General features: G+C 43.8%; 1 protein-coding gene across 1 annotated transcript in view; it reads right to left on the bottom strand.

Annotated features, from left to right (window-relative positions):
- The window catches only part of stab1 (stabilin 1), a 221273-nt gene extending 210423 nt beyond the window's left edge, over nt 1-10850 (bottom strand). Inside the window, exon 1 of the mRNA XM_064967067.1 lies at nt 10376-10850. Coding sequence (XP_064823139.1) covers nt 10376-10456 — 81 coding nt within the window. The 5' untranslated portion in view covers nt 10457-10850. The remainder of the gene's footprint in view (nt 1-10375) is intronic.
- Nucleotides 10851-15453: the final 4603 nt, after the last annotated feature.

The following is a 15453-nucleotide window of genomic DNA, read 5'->3' as shown; positions in this document are numbered from 1 at the left end:
CCCAAATCAAACCCTGACCAAACCAAAATAGAGACATAAAAAGCTCTCTAAGGTCAGGGCGTGACATCAGGAGTGGCTTCGGGACAGGTCTCTGAATGTCCGTGAGTGGCCCAGCCAGAGCCCAGGCTTGAACGCGATCGAACATCTCTGGAGAGACCTGAAAATAGCTTTCCAGTGACACTCCCCGTCCAACCTGACAGAGCTTGAGAGGATCTGCAGAGAAGAATGGAAGAAACTCCCCAATTACAGGTGTGCCAAGCTTATACCATCATACCCAAGAAGACTCAAGGCTGTAATCGCTGCCAAAAATGATGAAAAAATAATTAAAACCTGTTTTTGTTTTCTCATTATGGGGTATTGTGTGAAGATTGATGAACAAATATTTAATCAATTGTAGAATGACGCTGTAACGTAAAAAATATTGGAAAAGGGGTCTGAATACTTTCAGAATGCACTGAATAAAACCCCTTCACTACAGTACTGAACCTACAGCACTAAATCTACACTGTATGTAAAATACCTCTAAATCTGTAGCATACTGAATAAAAACACTTCACTACAGTACTGAACCTACAGCACTAAATCTACACTGTATGTAAAATACCTCTAAATCTGTAGCATACTGAATAAAACCCCTTCACTACAGTACCTAAGTATGCGAAATCTACAGTACTGAACCTACAGCACTAAACCTACAGTACTAAATCTACAGCACTAAATCTACAGCACTAAACCTACAGTACTAAATCTACAGCACAAAACCTACAGCACTAAACCTACAGCACTAAACCTACAGCACTAAATCTATAGTACTAAACCTACAGCACTAAACCTACAGCACAAAACCTACAGCACTAAACGTACAGCACTAAATCTACAGCACTAAACCTACAGCACTAAACCTACAGCACTAAATCTACAGCACTAAACCTACAGCACTAAACCTACAGCACAAAACCTACAGCACTAAACCTACAGCACTAAACCTACAGCACTAAATCTACAGCACTAAACCTACAGCACTAAATCTATAGTACTAAATATACAGTACTAAATCTACAGTACTAAATTGTCCTTATCCTGCTTTGTACCTAAATCTCCCACAGCACTAATACCTACAGTCACTAAATAACTACCTGCTGGCTCTACACACCTGTCCTGTAACATACTGAATAACTACCTGCTGGCTCTACACAACTGTCCTGTCCTGTAACATACTGAATAACTACCTGCAGGCTCTACACACCTGTCCTGTAACATACTGAATAACTACCTGCAGGCTCTACACACCTGCACATAAACCTACAGCACTAAACTTAACAGCACTAAACCTGTCTGTCCTGCAACATAAATAACTACAGCACTAAATCTGACAGCACTAAACCTGTCCTTTAACATACTAAAACTACCTACAGCAACATAAATCTACAGCACTAAACCTGTCCTGTAGCAGCACTAAATCTACATACTGAATAACTACCTGCTGGCTAAACCTGTCCTGTAACATACTGAATAACTACTCTAAACCTGTCCTATAGCATACTAAAACTACCTGCAGGCTCTACACACCTGTCCTGTAACATACTGAATAACTACCTGCAGGCTCTACTAAATACTGAATAACTACCTGCAGGCTACACACCTCCTGTCCTGTAGCATACTGAATAACTACCTGTCTATGTCCTACCTGTAACATACTGAATAACTACCTGCTGGCTCCTCCCACCTGTCCTGTAGCATACTGAATAACTACCTGCAGGCTCTATACACCTGTCCTGTAACATACTGAATAACTACCTGCAGGCTCTACACACCTGTCCTGTAACATACTGAATAACTACCTGCAGGCTCTACACACCTGTCCTGTCCTGTAGCATACTGAATAACTACCTGCAGGCTCTACACACCTGTCCTGTCCTGTAACATACTGAATAACTACCTGCAGGCTCTACACACCTGTCCTGTAACATACTGAATAACTACCTGCAGGCTCTACACACCTGTCCTATAGCATACTGAATAACTACCTGCAGGCTCTACACACCTGTCCTGTAACATACTGAATAACTACCTGCAGGCTCTACACACCTGTCCTGTAACATACTGAATAACTACCTGCAGGCTCTACACACCTGTCCTGTAACATACTGAATAACTACCTGTTGGCTCCACACACCTGTCCTGTCCTGTAACATACTGAATAACTACCTGCTGGCTCTACACACCTGTCCTGTAGCATACTGAATAACTACCTGCAGGCTCTACACACCTGTCCTGTAACATACTGAATAACTACCTGCTGGCTCTATTAGACAACATTGGCTCTACATGAACATACTGAATAACTACCTGCTGGCTCTACACACCTAACATACTGAATAACTACACACTGTCCTGTAACATACTGAATAACTACCTGCAGGCTCTACAACCTGTCCTGTAGCATACTGAATAACTACCTGCTATCCAATACACCTGTCCTGTAACATACTGAATAACATTAGACACACCTGTCCTGTAACATACTGAATAACATTAGACAACCTGTCCTGTAGCATACTGAATAACTACCTGTTGGCTCTAAACAACATACTAATAACTACCTGCAGGCTCTACAACACTGAATATTAGGCTCTACACACCTGTCCTGTAGCATACTGAATAACTACACACACTAACATTAATAACTACCTGTTGGCTCCACACACCTGACAACACTACATTAGACAACACTACATTAGACAACATTACATGAAACAACACTATACTATACAACACTATATTAAACAACCCTATAATATACAACACTACATTAGACAACACTACATTAGACAACACTATAATATACAACACTACATTAGACACACTATAATACACAACACTACATTAGACAACACTACATGAAACAACAGTATAATATCCAACACTACATTAGACACACTGTAATATACAACACTACATTAGACAACTCTACATTAGACAACACTATAATATACAACACTATATTAAACAACTACATTAGACAACACTGTAATATACAACACTACATTACAACTACATTAGACAACACTATAATATACAACACTATATTAAACATTAATTCAACACTACATTAGACAACATTACATGAAACAACACTATTCTATACAACACTACATTAGCTAACACTACATTATTCAACACTACATTAGACAACACTATAATATACAACACTACATTATTCAACACTACATTAGACAACACTATAATATACAACACTACATTAGCCAACACAACATTAGCGAACACAACATTATTCAACACTACATTAGACAACACTATAATATACAACACTACATTAGCCAACACTACATTAGTCAACACTCTATTAGACAACGCTACAACACTACATTAGGGCACCCTCATAGACGTCATCCTGACCAACTGGCCCTCCAAATACACCTCCGCCGTCTTCAACCAGGATCTCAGCGATCACTGCCTCATTGCCTGTATCCGCTATGGAGCCGCAGTCAAACGACCACCCCTCATTACTGTCAAACGCTCCCTAAAACACTTCTGTGAGCAGGCCTTTCTAATCCAGCTGGCCCGGGTATCCGGGGAGGACATTGACCTCATCCCGTCAGTTGAGGATGCCTGGTCATTCTTTAAAAGTAACTTCCTCACCATTTTAGATAAGCATGCTCCATCCAAAAAATGCAGAAGTAAGAACAGATACAGCCCTTGGTTCACTCCAGACCTGACTGCCCTCGACCAGCACAAAAACATCCTGTGGCGGACTGCAATAGCACCGAATAGACCCCGCGATATGCAACTCCTCCCAACTGCCCACTGCACTGAGGCTAAATCCATGATTATCGAAAACTTCAACAAGCATTTCTCAACGGCTGGCCATGCCTTCCGCCTGGCTACTCCAACCTCGGCCAACAGCTCCGCCCCCCCCCCCGCAGCTACTCGCCCAAGCCTCTCCAGGTTCTCCTTTACCCAAATCCAGATAGTGGATGTTCTGAAAGAGCTGCAAAACCTGGACCCGTACAAATCAGCTGGGCTTGACAATCTGGACCCTCTATTTCTGAAACTATCCGCCGCCATTGCTGCAACCCCTATTACCAGCCTGTTCAACATCTCTTTCATATCTTCTGAGATCCCCAAGGATTGAAAAGCTGCCGCAGTCATCCCCCTCTTCAAAGGGGGAGACACCCTGGACCCAAACTGTTACAGACCTATATCCATCCTGCCCTGCCTATCTAAGGTCTTCGAAAGCCAAGTCAACAAACAGGTCACTAACCATCTCGAATCCCACCGTACCTTCTCCGCTGTGCAATCTGGTTTCCGAGCCGGTCACGGGTGCACCTCAGCCACGCTCAAGGTACTAAACGATATCATAACAGCCATCGATAAAAGACAGTACTGTGCAGCCGTCTTCATCGACCTTGCCAAGGCTTTCGACTCTGTCAATCACCATATTCTTATCGGCAGACTCAGTAGCCTTGGTTTTTCTGATGACTGCCTTGCCTGGTTCACCAACTACTTTGCAGACAGAGTGCAGTGTGTCAAATCGGAGGGCATGCTGTCCGGTCCTCTGGCAGTCTCTATGGGGGTGCCACAGCATTCAATTCTCAGGCAGACTCTTTTCTCTGTATATATCAATGATGTTGCTCTTGCTGCAGGCGATTCCCTGATCCACCTCTACGCAGACGACACCATTCTATATACTTCCGGCCCGTCCCTGGAAACTGTGCTATCTAACCTCCAAAGAAGCTTCAAAACCAAATGCTTTTCAACCGTTCGCTGCCTGCACCAGCACGCCTGACTAGCATCACCACCCTGGATGGTTCCGACCTTGAATATGTGGACATCTATAAGTACCTAGGTGTCTGGCTAGACTGTAAACTCTCCTTCCAGACTCATATCAAACATCTCCAATCGAAAATCAAATCAAGAGTCGGCTTTCTATTCCGCAACAAAGCCTCCTTCACTCACGCCGCCAAACTTACCCTAGTAAAACTGACTATCCTACCGATCCTCGACTTCGTATCTACAAAATAGCTTCCAACACTCTACTCAGCAAACTGGATGCAGTTTATCACAGTGCCATCCGTTTTGTCACTAAAGCACCTTATACCACCCACTAATGCGACTTGTATGCTCTAGTCGGCTGGCCCTCGCTACATATTCGTCGCCAGACCCACTGGTTCCAGGTCATCTACAAGTCAAATCAAATCAAAATCAAATCAAATTTTATTTGTCACATACACATGGTTAGCAGATGTTAATGCGAGTGTAGCGAAATGCTTGTGCTTCTAGTTCCGACAATGCAGTAATAACCAACAAGTAATCTAACTAACAATTCCTAAACTACTGTCTTATACACAGTGTAAGGGGATAAAGAATATGTACATAAGGATATATGAATGAGTGATGGTACAGAGCAGCATAGGCAAGATACAGTAGATGGTATCGAGTACAGTATATACATATGAGATGAGTATGTAAACAAAGTGGCATAGTTAAAGTGGCTAGTGATACATGTATTACATAAAGATGCAGTAGATGATATAGAGTACAGTATATACGTATACATATGAGATGAATAATGTAGGGTATGTAAACATTATATTAGGTAGCATTGTTTAAAGTGGCTAGTGATATATTTACATCATTTCCCATCAATTCCCATTATTAAAGTGGCTGGAGTTGAGTCAGTGTCAGTGTGTTGGCAGCAGCCACTCAATGTTAGTGGTGGCTGTTTAACAGTCTGATGGCCTTGAGATAGAAGCTGTTTTTCAGTCTCTCGGTCCCAGCTTTGATGCACCTGTACTGACCTCGCATTCTGGATGATAGCGGGGTGAACAGGCAGTGGCTCGGGTGGTTGATGTCCTTGATGATCTTTATGGCCTTCCTGTAACATCGGGTGGTGTAGGTGTCCTGGAGGGCAGGTAGTTTGCCCCCGGTGATGCGTTGTGCAGACCTCACTACCCTCTGGAGAGCCTTACGGTTGAGGGCGGAGCAGTTGCCGTACCAGGCGGTGATACAGCCCGCCAGGATGCTCTCGATTGTGCATCTGTAGAAGTTTGGAGTGCTTTTGGTGACAAGCCGAATTTCTTCAGCCTCCTGAGGTTGAAGAGGCGCTGCTGCGCCTTCTTCACGATGCTGTCTGTGTGAGTGGACCAATTCAGTTTGTCTGTGATGTGTATGCCGAGGAACTTAAAACTTGCTACTCTCTCCACTACTGTTCCATCGATGTGGATAGGGGGGTGTTCCCTCTGCTGTTTCCTGAAGTCCACAATCATCTCCTTAGTTTTGTTGACGTTGAGTGTGAGGTTATTTTCCTGACACCACACTCCGAGGGCCCTCACCTCCTCCCTGTAGGCCATCTCGTCGTTGTTGGTAATCAAGCCTACCACTGTTGTGTCGTCCGAAAACTTGATGATTGAGTTGGAGGCGTGCGTGGCCACGCAGTCGTGGGTGAACAGGGAGTACAGGAGAGGGCTCAGAACACACCCTTGTGGGGCCGCAGTGTTGATGATCAGCGGGGAGGAGATGTTGTTACCTACCCTCACCACCTGGGAGCGGCCCGTCAGGAAGTCCAGTACCCAGTTGCACAGGGCGGGGTCGAGACCCAGGGTCTCGAGCTTGATGACGAGCTTGGAGGGTACTATGGTGTTGAATGCCGAGCTGTAGTCGATGAACAGCATTCTCACATAGGTATTCCTCTTGTCCAGATGGGTTAGGGCAGTGTGCAGTGTGGTTGAGATTGCATCGTCTGTGGACCTATTTGAGCGGTAAGCAAATTGGAGTGGGTCTAGGGTGTCAGGTAGGGTGGAGGTGATATGGTCCTTGACTAGTCTCTCAAAGCACTTCATGATGACGGAAGTGAGTGCTACGGGGCGGTAGTCGTTTAGCTCAGGTACCTTAGCTTTCTTGGGAACAGTAACAATGGTGGCCCTCTTGAAGCATGTGGGAACAGCAGACTGGTATAGGGATTGATTGAATATGTTCGTAAACCAATTTGTAAGTCGCTCTGGATAAGAGCGTCTGATAAATGACTTAAATGTAAATGTAAATGTAAACACACCAGCCAGCTGGTCTGCGCATGCTCTGAGGGCGCGGCTGGGGATGCTGTCTGGGCCTGCAGCCTTGCGAGGGTTAACACGTTTAAATGTTTTACTCACCTCGGCTGCAGTGAAGGAGAGACCGCATGTTTCCATTGCAGGCCGTGTCAGTGGCACTGTATTGTCCTCAAAGCGGGCAAAAAAGTGATTTAGTCTGCCTGGGAGCAAGACATCCTGGTCCGTGACTGGGCTGGATTTCTTCCTGTAGTCCGTGATTGACTGTAGACCCTGCCACATGCCTCTTGTGTCTGAGCCGTTGAATTGAGATTCTACTTTGTCTCTGTACTGACGCTTAGCTTGTTTGATAGCCTTACGGAGGGAATAGCTGCACTGTTTGTATTCAGTCATGTTACCAGACACCTTGCCCTGATTAAAAGCAGTGGTTCGCGCTTTCAGTTTCACGTGAATGCTGCGATCAATCCACGGTTTCTGGTTAGGGAATGTTTTAATCGTTGCTATGGGAACAACATCTTCAACGCACGTTCTAATGAACTCGCACACCGAATCAGCGTATTCGTCAATGTTGTTATCTGACGCAATACGAAACATGTCCCAGTCCAAGTGATGGAAGCAGTCTTGGAGTGTGCAGTCAGCTTGGTCGGACCAGCGTTGGACAGACCTCAGCTTGGGAGCTTCTTTTTTTAGTTTTTGTCTGTAGGCAGGTATCAGCAAAATGGAGTCGTGGTCAGCTTTTCCGAAAGGCGGGCGGGGCAGGGCCTTATATGCGTCGCGGAAGTTAGAGTAACAGTGATCCAAGGTTTTTCCACCCCTGGTTGCGCAATCAATATGCTGATAAAATTTAGGGAGTCTCGTTTTCAGATTAGCCTTGTTAAAATCCCCAGCAACAATGAATGCAGCCTCCGGATAAATGGTTTCCAGTTTGCAAAGAGTTAAATAAAGTTTGTTCAGAGCCATCGATGTGTCTGCTGGGGGGGATATATACGGCTGTGATTATAATCGAAGAGAATTCTCTTGGTAGATAATGCGGTCTACATTTGATTGTGAGGAATTCTAAATCAGGTGAACAGAAGGATTTGAGTTCCTGTATGTTTCTTTCATTGCACCATGCCTTGTTAGCCATAAGGCATACACCCCCACCCCTCTTCTTACCAGAAAGGTGTTTGTTTCTGTCGGCGCGATGCGTGGAGAAACCCGTTGGCTGCACCGCTTCGGATAGCGTCTCTCCAGTGAGCCATGTTTCCGTGAAGCACAGAACGTTACAGTCTCTGATGTCCCTCTGGAATGCTACCCTTGCTCGGATTTCATCAACCTTGTTGTCAAGAGACTGGACATTGGCAAGAAGAATGCTAGGAAGTGGGGCACGATGTGCCCGTCTCCGTAGTCTGACCAGAAGACCGCCTCGTTTCCCTCTTTTTCAGAGTCGTTTTTTTGGGTCGCTGCATGCGATCCATTCCGTTGTCCTGTTTGTAAGGCAGAACACAGGATCCGCGTCGCGATCCATGCTAGGTAATGCGATCCAAGTCCATGCTAGGTAAAGCTCCGCCTTATCTCAGTTCATTGGTCACGATGGCAACACCCACCCATAGCACGCGCTCCAGCAGGTGTATCTCACTGATCATCCCTAAAGCCAACACCTCATTTGGCCGCCTTTCGTTCCAGTTCTCTGCTGCCTGTGACTGGAACGAATTGCAAAAATCGCTGAAGTTGGAGACATTTATCTCCCTCACCAACTTTAAACCTGCTATCTGAGCAGCTAACCGATCACTGCAGCTGTACATAGTCTTATCGATAAATAGCCACCCAATTTGACCTACCTCATCCCCATACTGTTTTTATTTATTTACTTTTCTGCTCTTTTGCACACCAATATCTCTACCTGTACATGACCATCTGATCATTTATCACTCCAGTGTTAATCTGCAAAATTGTAATTATTTGCTTACCTCCTCATGCCTTTTGCACACAATGTATAGAGACTCTTTTTTTCTACTGTGTTATTGACTTGTTAATTGTTTACTCCATGTGTAACTCTGTGTTGTCTGTTCACACTGCTATGCTTTATCTTGGCCAGGTCGCAGTTGCAAATGAGAACTTGTTCTCAACTCGCCTACCTGGTTAAATAAAGGTGAAATAAATAAATAAATAAATTAGCCAACAATACATTAGACAACACTACATTAGTCAACACTACATTAGACAACACTACATTATACAACACTACATTAGACAGCATTACAAAACACACTACTGACAGACCACACTGAAACAATTCCTCTATCGATTCAGTGACACTAGGTCTACGTCCCCGGATGGTAACCCTTCTCCCGGACAGTGCATCACTCAGTTCTGGTCCCGTGATCTGCCCTGGGGTGCCATTTAAAGACACAACCTATGTGATCTTAAACCAAAGAGAAACATGTCTTACCCCTCCGCTGTTAAACTTAATGCTCTCAAAGACTACTCCAAGGAGAGGAGGTAACATCGAGATCCTACTACCACAAAGGGAGACTTACCTGATATCCTTCTCTAAAACATTGACCCCCTAATGGTCTGAGTATAGACTTTGATAGGCGTTTCTTATGAGCAATTCTCTCTTTTATAAATGGATATGTTGTTTCTACAGCGTATCGGATGTGTTCCCCCTGTTGATGATGCTTATTACCCATTATGGTTGAACCAAAAGATTACATGGAACAACAAAAAAAGAAGGAAATAGGAAGCATTATTTATGTGAAATTGAATCAAACAATAATGTATGTTGATGCTAATCGTATGTACAATATTCAATTATGTTCCCATATGATAACAATAATAGCCTAATATATTCAATACGCTATAAACTATATATATATATTTTTTTACAGTTTCACTCAATTCATTCTCATTAACTTAATTTTTACAACACACCCCTGACTATTGTCATTGGTTGCAGTAATTGCACTGTTTTGTCTACATGACCTTGTTCAAGCATTCATGACATTACCCTGAAGAAGGGACAATGAGGCCGAAACGTTGGTGAATTACCCAATAAATGACATGGAGTTTATATATAGTGACTATCTTTTTTTAAATGTTTATAGCTTATTCACCGTTAGTCAGCACCTCGACATAAAATATATATTTTTCTGGGTGTGCCAACTCATGTGTTTACTTCCTGTTTTAATCAAAATGAATCTAATTTAAATAATGTGAAATCTATTATTGTACGTTTTACAAGGCTGTGTAGCACTTTCAAAAATACACTTTACAAATAAAATGTATTACGCTATTATAAACTACATAACAAAAAAGCAATGTCTTACTGCCTGTTGTAAACTACACGTCACCATGGTTCCCAGTGTCAGTAGTAGAATCAGCTTGGTGGGCTGTGTTGACTGCATCATGTCGTCCAGTAGCAGTTTCTCCACAATTAGTCCTCAGTCTCACATCCAAAACAATGGGTCAATGCAGAGTTCGTGGTGTGGCAGTGGCTAGGTAACACTGCCCGGTTCTATCCACATATGTGCCTCTCTAGACCGGGGTTCTGTGTCTTTCTCCTCTTCTCCCTTGACAACTGTCTCCATAAAGTGCCAAAACTTTGTAAGAAGTAGTGGAATTCAACTGTTCATTTTTTCTAAAAAAAAGTGTCAGGCACCTCCTTTCGCCTCCTCCCCTAGAGCTCAGCCCTCAGAGCCCTTATCTCGGATCCCCTGAGATGTTAGAGAGCTGAAACTCCCCAAATACCTTCCTAAATTCTGTATTCTACTTCCTGATGGACTGCCTGCCTGCTGTGCCAGTGTGAGTTACAGACTGCAGACTTCTCCAGTCAAGTTCAATGTGCTGATTGCTGGAGAGGCAGAATGAGGTAGCTAGTTATTAAACTAGAACCAACCACCCACCAGCTTTAGAGTTTTAGCAGAGAGACGAAGAAGAATATATGAGTAGATTAGCTTATTGTCCAATGTACACGGATGTTCAACAGAAACGTATGACATCCACTTTATTCCAAACCCCACCGAAAAGAGAAGAGGATTCGCTAGAGGAGCTTCAGTAGAGAGGAGTTTCAGTAGTTTCAGTAAAGAGGAGTTTCAGTAGTTTCAGTAGAGAGGAGTTTCAGTAGTTTCAGTAGAGAGAGGAGTTTCAGTAGAGAGAGGAGTTTCAGTAGATTCAGTAAAGAGGAGTTTCAGTAGTTTCAGTAAAGAGGAGTTTCAGTAGTTTCAGTAGAGAGGAGTTTCAGTAGTTTCAGTAGAGAGGAGTTTCAGTAGTTTCAGTAGAGAGGAGTTTCTGGAGTTTCAGTAGAGAGGAGTTTCAGTAGTTTCAGTAGAGAGAGGAGTTTCAGTAGAGAGAGGAGTTTCAGTAGTTTCAGAAGAGAGAGGAGTTTCAGGAGTTTCAGAAGAGAGGAGTTTCAGAAGAGAGAGGAGTTTCAGTAGAGAGGAGTTTCAGTAGTTTCAGTAGAGAGAGGAGTTTCTGGAGTTTCAGTAGAGAGGAGTTTCAGTAGTTTCAGTAGAGATAGGAGTTTCAGTAGAGAGAGGAGTTTCAGTAGTTTCAGTAGAGAGAAGAGTTTCAGGAGTTTCAGAAGAGAGAGGAGTTTCAGTAGTTTCAGTAGAGAGGAGTTTCAGTAGAGAGAGGAGTTTCAGTAGTTTCAGTAGAGAGAGGAGTTTCAGGAGTTTCAGTAGAGAGAGGAGTTTCAGTAGAGAGAGGAGTTTCAGTAGAGGGAGGAGTTTCAGTAGTTTCAGTAGAGAGAGGAGTTTCAGGAGTTTCAGTAGAGAGAGGAGTTTCAGTAGAGAGAGGAGTTTCAATAGAGAGAGGAGTTTCAGGAGTTTCAGTAGAGATAGGAGTTTCAGGAGTTTCAGTAGAGAGAGGAGTTTCAGTAGAGAGAGGAGTTTCAATAGAGAGAGGAGTTTCAGTAGAGAGAGGAGTTTCAATAGAGAGAGGAGTTTCAGTAGTTTCAGTAGAGAGAGGAGTTTCAGGAGTTTCAGTAGAGAGAGGAGTTTCAGTAGAGAGAGGAGTTTCAGTAGAGAGAGGAGTTTCAGTAGAGAGAGGAGTTTCAGTAGAGAGAGGAGTTTCAGTAGTTTCAGTAGAGAGAGGAGTTTCAGGAGTTTCAGTAGAGAGAGGAGTTTCAGGAGTTTCAGTAGAGAGAGGAGTTTCAGGAGTTTCAGTAGAGAGAGGAGTTTCAGTAGAGAGAGGAGTTTCAGTAGAGAGAGGAGTTTCAATAGAGAGAGGAGTTTCAGTAGAGAGAGGAGTTTCAGTAGAGAGAGGAGTTTCAGTAGAGAGAGGAGTTTCAGTAGAGAGAGGAGTTTCAGTAGAGAGAGGAGTTTCAGTAGAGAGAGGAGAGTGTGAGAGAAATATATGTTCCTGACAGGAAGGTTGGAGGATTTCCCCTCCTGAATAGACTCCATGATAGAGCGGATATCCTGCCTCCCAACTCAGCTCGCTGGACTGGCGCTCTGCACCGTTTCAGAACAGAATAAGGTATTCGCTATTACAGAGTAATCATCCGTTTAACAACAAAATGATCATAAGAATATTAACCAGGGACACTGTGACTACAGTACCGTAAGGCCGATGATAAGAATGTAAGCCAGGGACGCTGATTAATGACATATTTGATTCTGAGTTCGGACATATAAAGTTTGTTTGTGAAAACGTCATCGAAAAGCATTGCATTGTTGTCCCGAACTCACTTCACTTGCGCTAAAGAGGGAGGCTAGCTTGGCTGATGCTAGCACAGATCAAGTACACAGCTGGAATGCCGATTAAGGTCTTCACATGTCCTAATCATTTGAAAAAATACTCTTTTCTCGGCGTATGCCTACTTCGATTTTGACCTGACGCCGATTAAGATACGCAGAATAAGGTGTTTACATGACTAATACGTAATCTGCCTGCTGCCATAATCAGTTTAAAATCGATGTATTACTGTGCACGTAAACATATTCCTTGTTTAATATCAGAGTGCTACACATCTTGAGGTCTCACTATGCCTTTATACTGGCACCCCTCTCTATTTACAGCAAAATAACTATGTTACTATTACGGAGTAATGGTCAGATCACCTGGGTATCTGGGTCTGTATCTGGGTATCTGGGTCTGTATCTGGTGTCTGTGTGTCTGTGTCTGGTGTCTGTGTGTCTGGTGTCTGTGTGTCTGTGTCTGTGTCTGTATTTGTGTGTCTGTGTGTATGGCTGTGTGTGTGTGTCTGTGTGCTGTGTCTGTATTTGTGTGTCTGTGTGTCTCTTGTCTGTGTGTCTGTGTGTCTCTGTGTCTGTGTGTCTCTGTCTGTGTGTCTGTGTCTGTATCTGTGTGTCTGTGTGTCTGTGTCTGTGTGTCTGTGTGTCTGTGTGTCTGTTAAAATCTGTGTGTCTGTGTGTCTGTGTGTCTGTGTGTCTGTGTCTGTGTCTGTGTCTGTATCTGTGTGTCTGTGTGTCTCTGTGTCTGTGTGTCTGTGTGTCTCTGTGTCTGTGTGTCTCTGTCTGTGTGTCTGTGTCTGTATCTGTGTGTCTGTGTGTCTGTGTATCTGTGTGTCTGTGTGTCTGTATCTGTGTATCTGTGTATCTGTGTGTCTGTGTCTGTGTGTCTGTGTGTCTGTGTCTGTGTGTCTGTGTGTCTGTGTGTCTGTGTCTGTGTCTGTGTCTGTGTGTCTGTGTGTATGGCTGTGTCTGTGTGTCTGTGTCTGTGTCTGTATCTGTGTGTCTGTGTGTATGGCTGTGTCTGTGTGTCTGTATGGCTGTGTTTGTGTGTCTGTGTCTGTATCTGTGTGTCTGTGTCTGTGTCTGTGTCTGTGTGTCTGTGTCTGTGTGTCTGTGTGTCTGTGTGTCTGTGTCTGTGTGTCTGTGTGTCTGTGTGTCTGTGTCTGTGTCTGTGTCTGTATCTGTGTGTCTGTGTGTCTGGCTGTGTCTGTGTGTCTGTATGGCTGTGTTTGTGTGTCTGTGTCTGTATCTGTGTGTCTGTGTCTGTGTCTGTGTGTCTGTGTGTGCGTGTCTGTGTGTCTGTGTGTCTGTGTGTCTGTGTGTCTGTGTGTCTGTGTCTGTGTGTGTCTGTGTGTCTCTGTGTCTGTGTGTCTGTGTGTCTCTGTGTCTGTGTGTCTCTGTCTGTGTCTGTGTCTGTATCTGTGTGTCTGTGTGTCTGTGTCTGTGTGTCTGTGTGTCTGTGTGTCTGTGTGTCTGTGTGTCTGTGTGTCTGTATCTGTGTATCTGTGTATCTGTGTGTCTGTGTCTGTGTGTCTGTGTGTCTGTGTGTCTGTGTCTGTGTCTGTGTGTCTGTGTGTCTGTGTCTGTGTCTGTGTCTGTGTGTGTCTGTGTCTGTGTCTGTGTGTCTGTATGGCTGTGTTTGTGTGTCTGTGTCTGTGTCTGTGTGTCTGTGTGTCTGTGTGTCTGTGTCTGTGTCTGTGTGTGGATAGGCACTTAACTGAAAAATAACTAACTCACTATTAGGATTGGTCCCAAATGTACCCTATTCCCTATGGTGCAATATTTCAAATCAAATCAAATCAAATTTATTTGTCACATACACATGGTTAGCTGATGTTAATGCGAGTGTTGCGAAATGCTTGTGCTTCTAGTTCCGACAATGCAGTAATAACCAACAAGTAATCTAACTAACAATTCCAAAACTACTGTCTTATACACAGTGTAAGGGGATAAAGAATATGTACATAAAGATATGAATGAGTGATGGTACAGAGCAGCATAGGCAAGATACAGTAGATGTTATCGAGTACAGTATATACATATGAGATGAGTATGTAAACAAAGTGGCATAGTTAAAGTGCTAGTGATACATGTATTACATAAAGATGCAGTATATGATAGAGTACAGTATATACATATACCTATGAGATGAATAATGTAGGGTATGTAAACATTATATTAGGTAGCATTGTTTAAACTGGCTAGTGATATATTTTACATAATTTCCCATCAATTCCCATTATTAAAGTGGCTGGAGTTGAATCAGTGTGTTGGCAGCAGCCACTCAATGTTAGTGGTGGCTGTTTAACAGTCTGATGGCCTTGAGATAGAAGCTGTTTTTCAGTCTCTCGGTCCCAGCTTTGATGCACCTGTACTGACCTCGCCTTCTGGATGATAGCGGTGTGAACAGGCAGTGGCTTGGGTGGGTGTTGTCCTTGATGATCTTTGTGGCCTTCCTGTGACATCGGGTGGTGTAGGTGTCCTGGAGGGCAGATAGTTTGCCCCCGGTGATGCGTTGTGCAGACCTCACTACCCTCTGGAGAGCCCTGCGGTTGTGGGCGGAGCAGTTGCCGTACCAGGCGGTGATACAGCCCAACAGGATGCTCTCGATTGTGCATCTGTAGAAGTTTGTGAGTGCTTTTGGTGACAAGCCGAATTTCTTCAGTCTCCTGAGGTTGAAGAGGTGCTGCTGCGCCTTCTTCACGATGCTG

This window comes from Oncorhynchus masou, chromosome 5 (genome assembly GCF_036934945.1).
Source record: "Oncorhynchus masou masou isolate Uvic2021 chromosome 5, UVic_Omas_1.1, whole genome shotgun sequence".
NCBI classification, from domain to species: Eukaryota; Metazoa; Chordata; class Actinopteri; order Salmoniformes; family Salmonidae; genus Oncorhynchus; species Oncorhynchus masou.
Note: the sequence above shows the minus strand (reverse complement) of the source record. Positions and strands in the feature narration are given on the sequence as shown.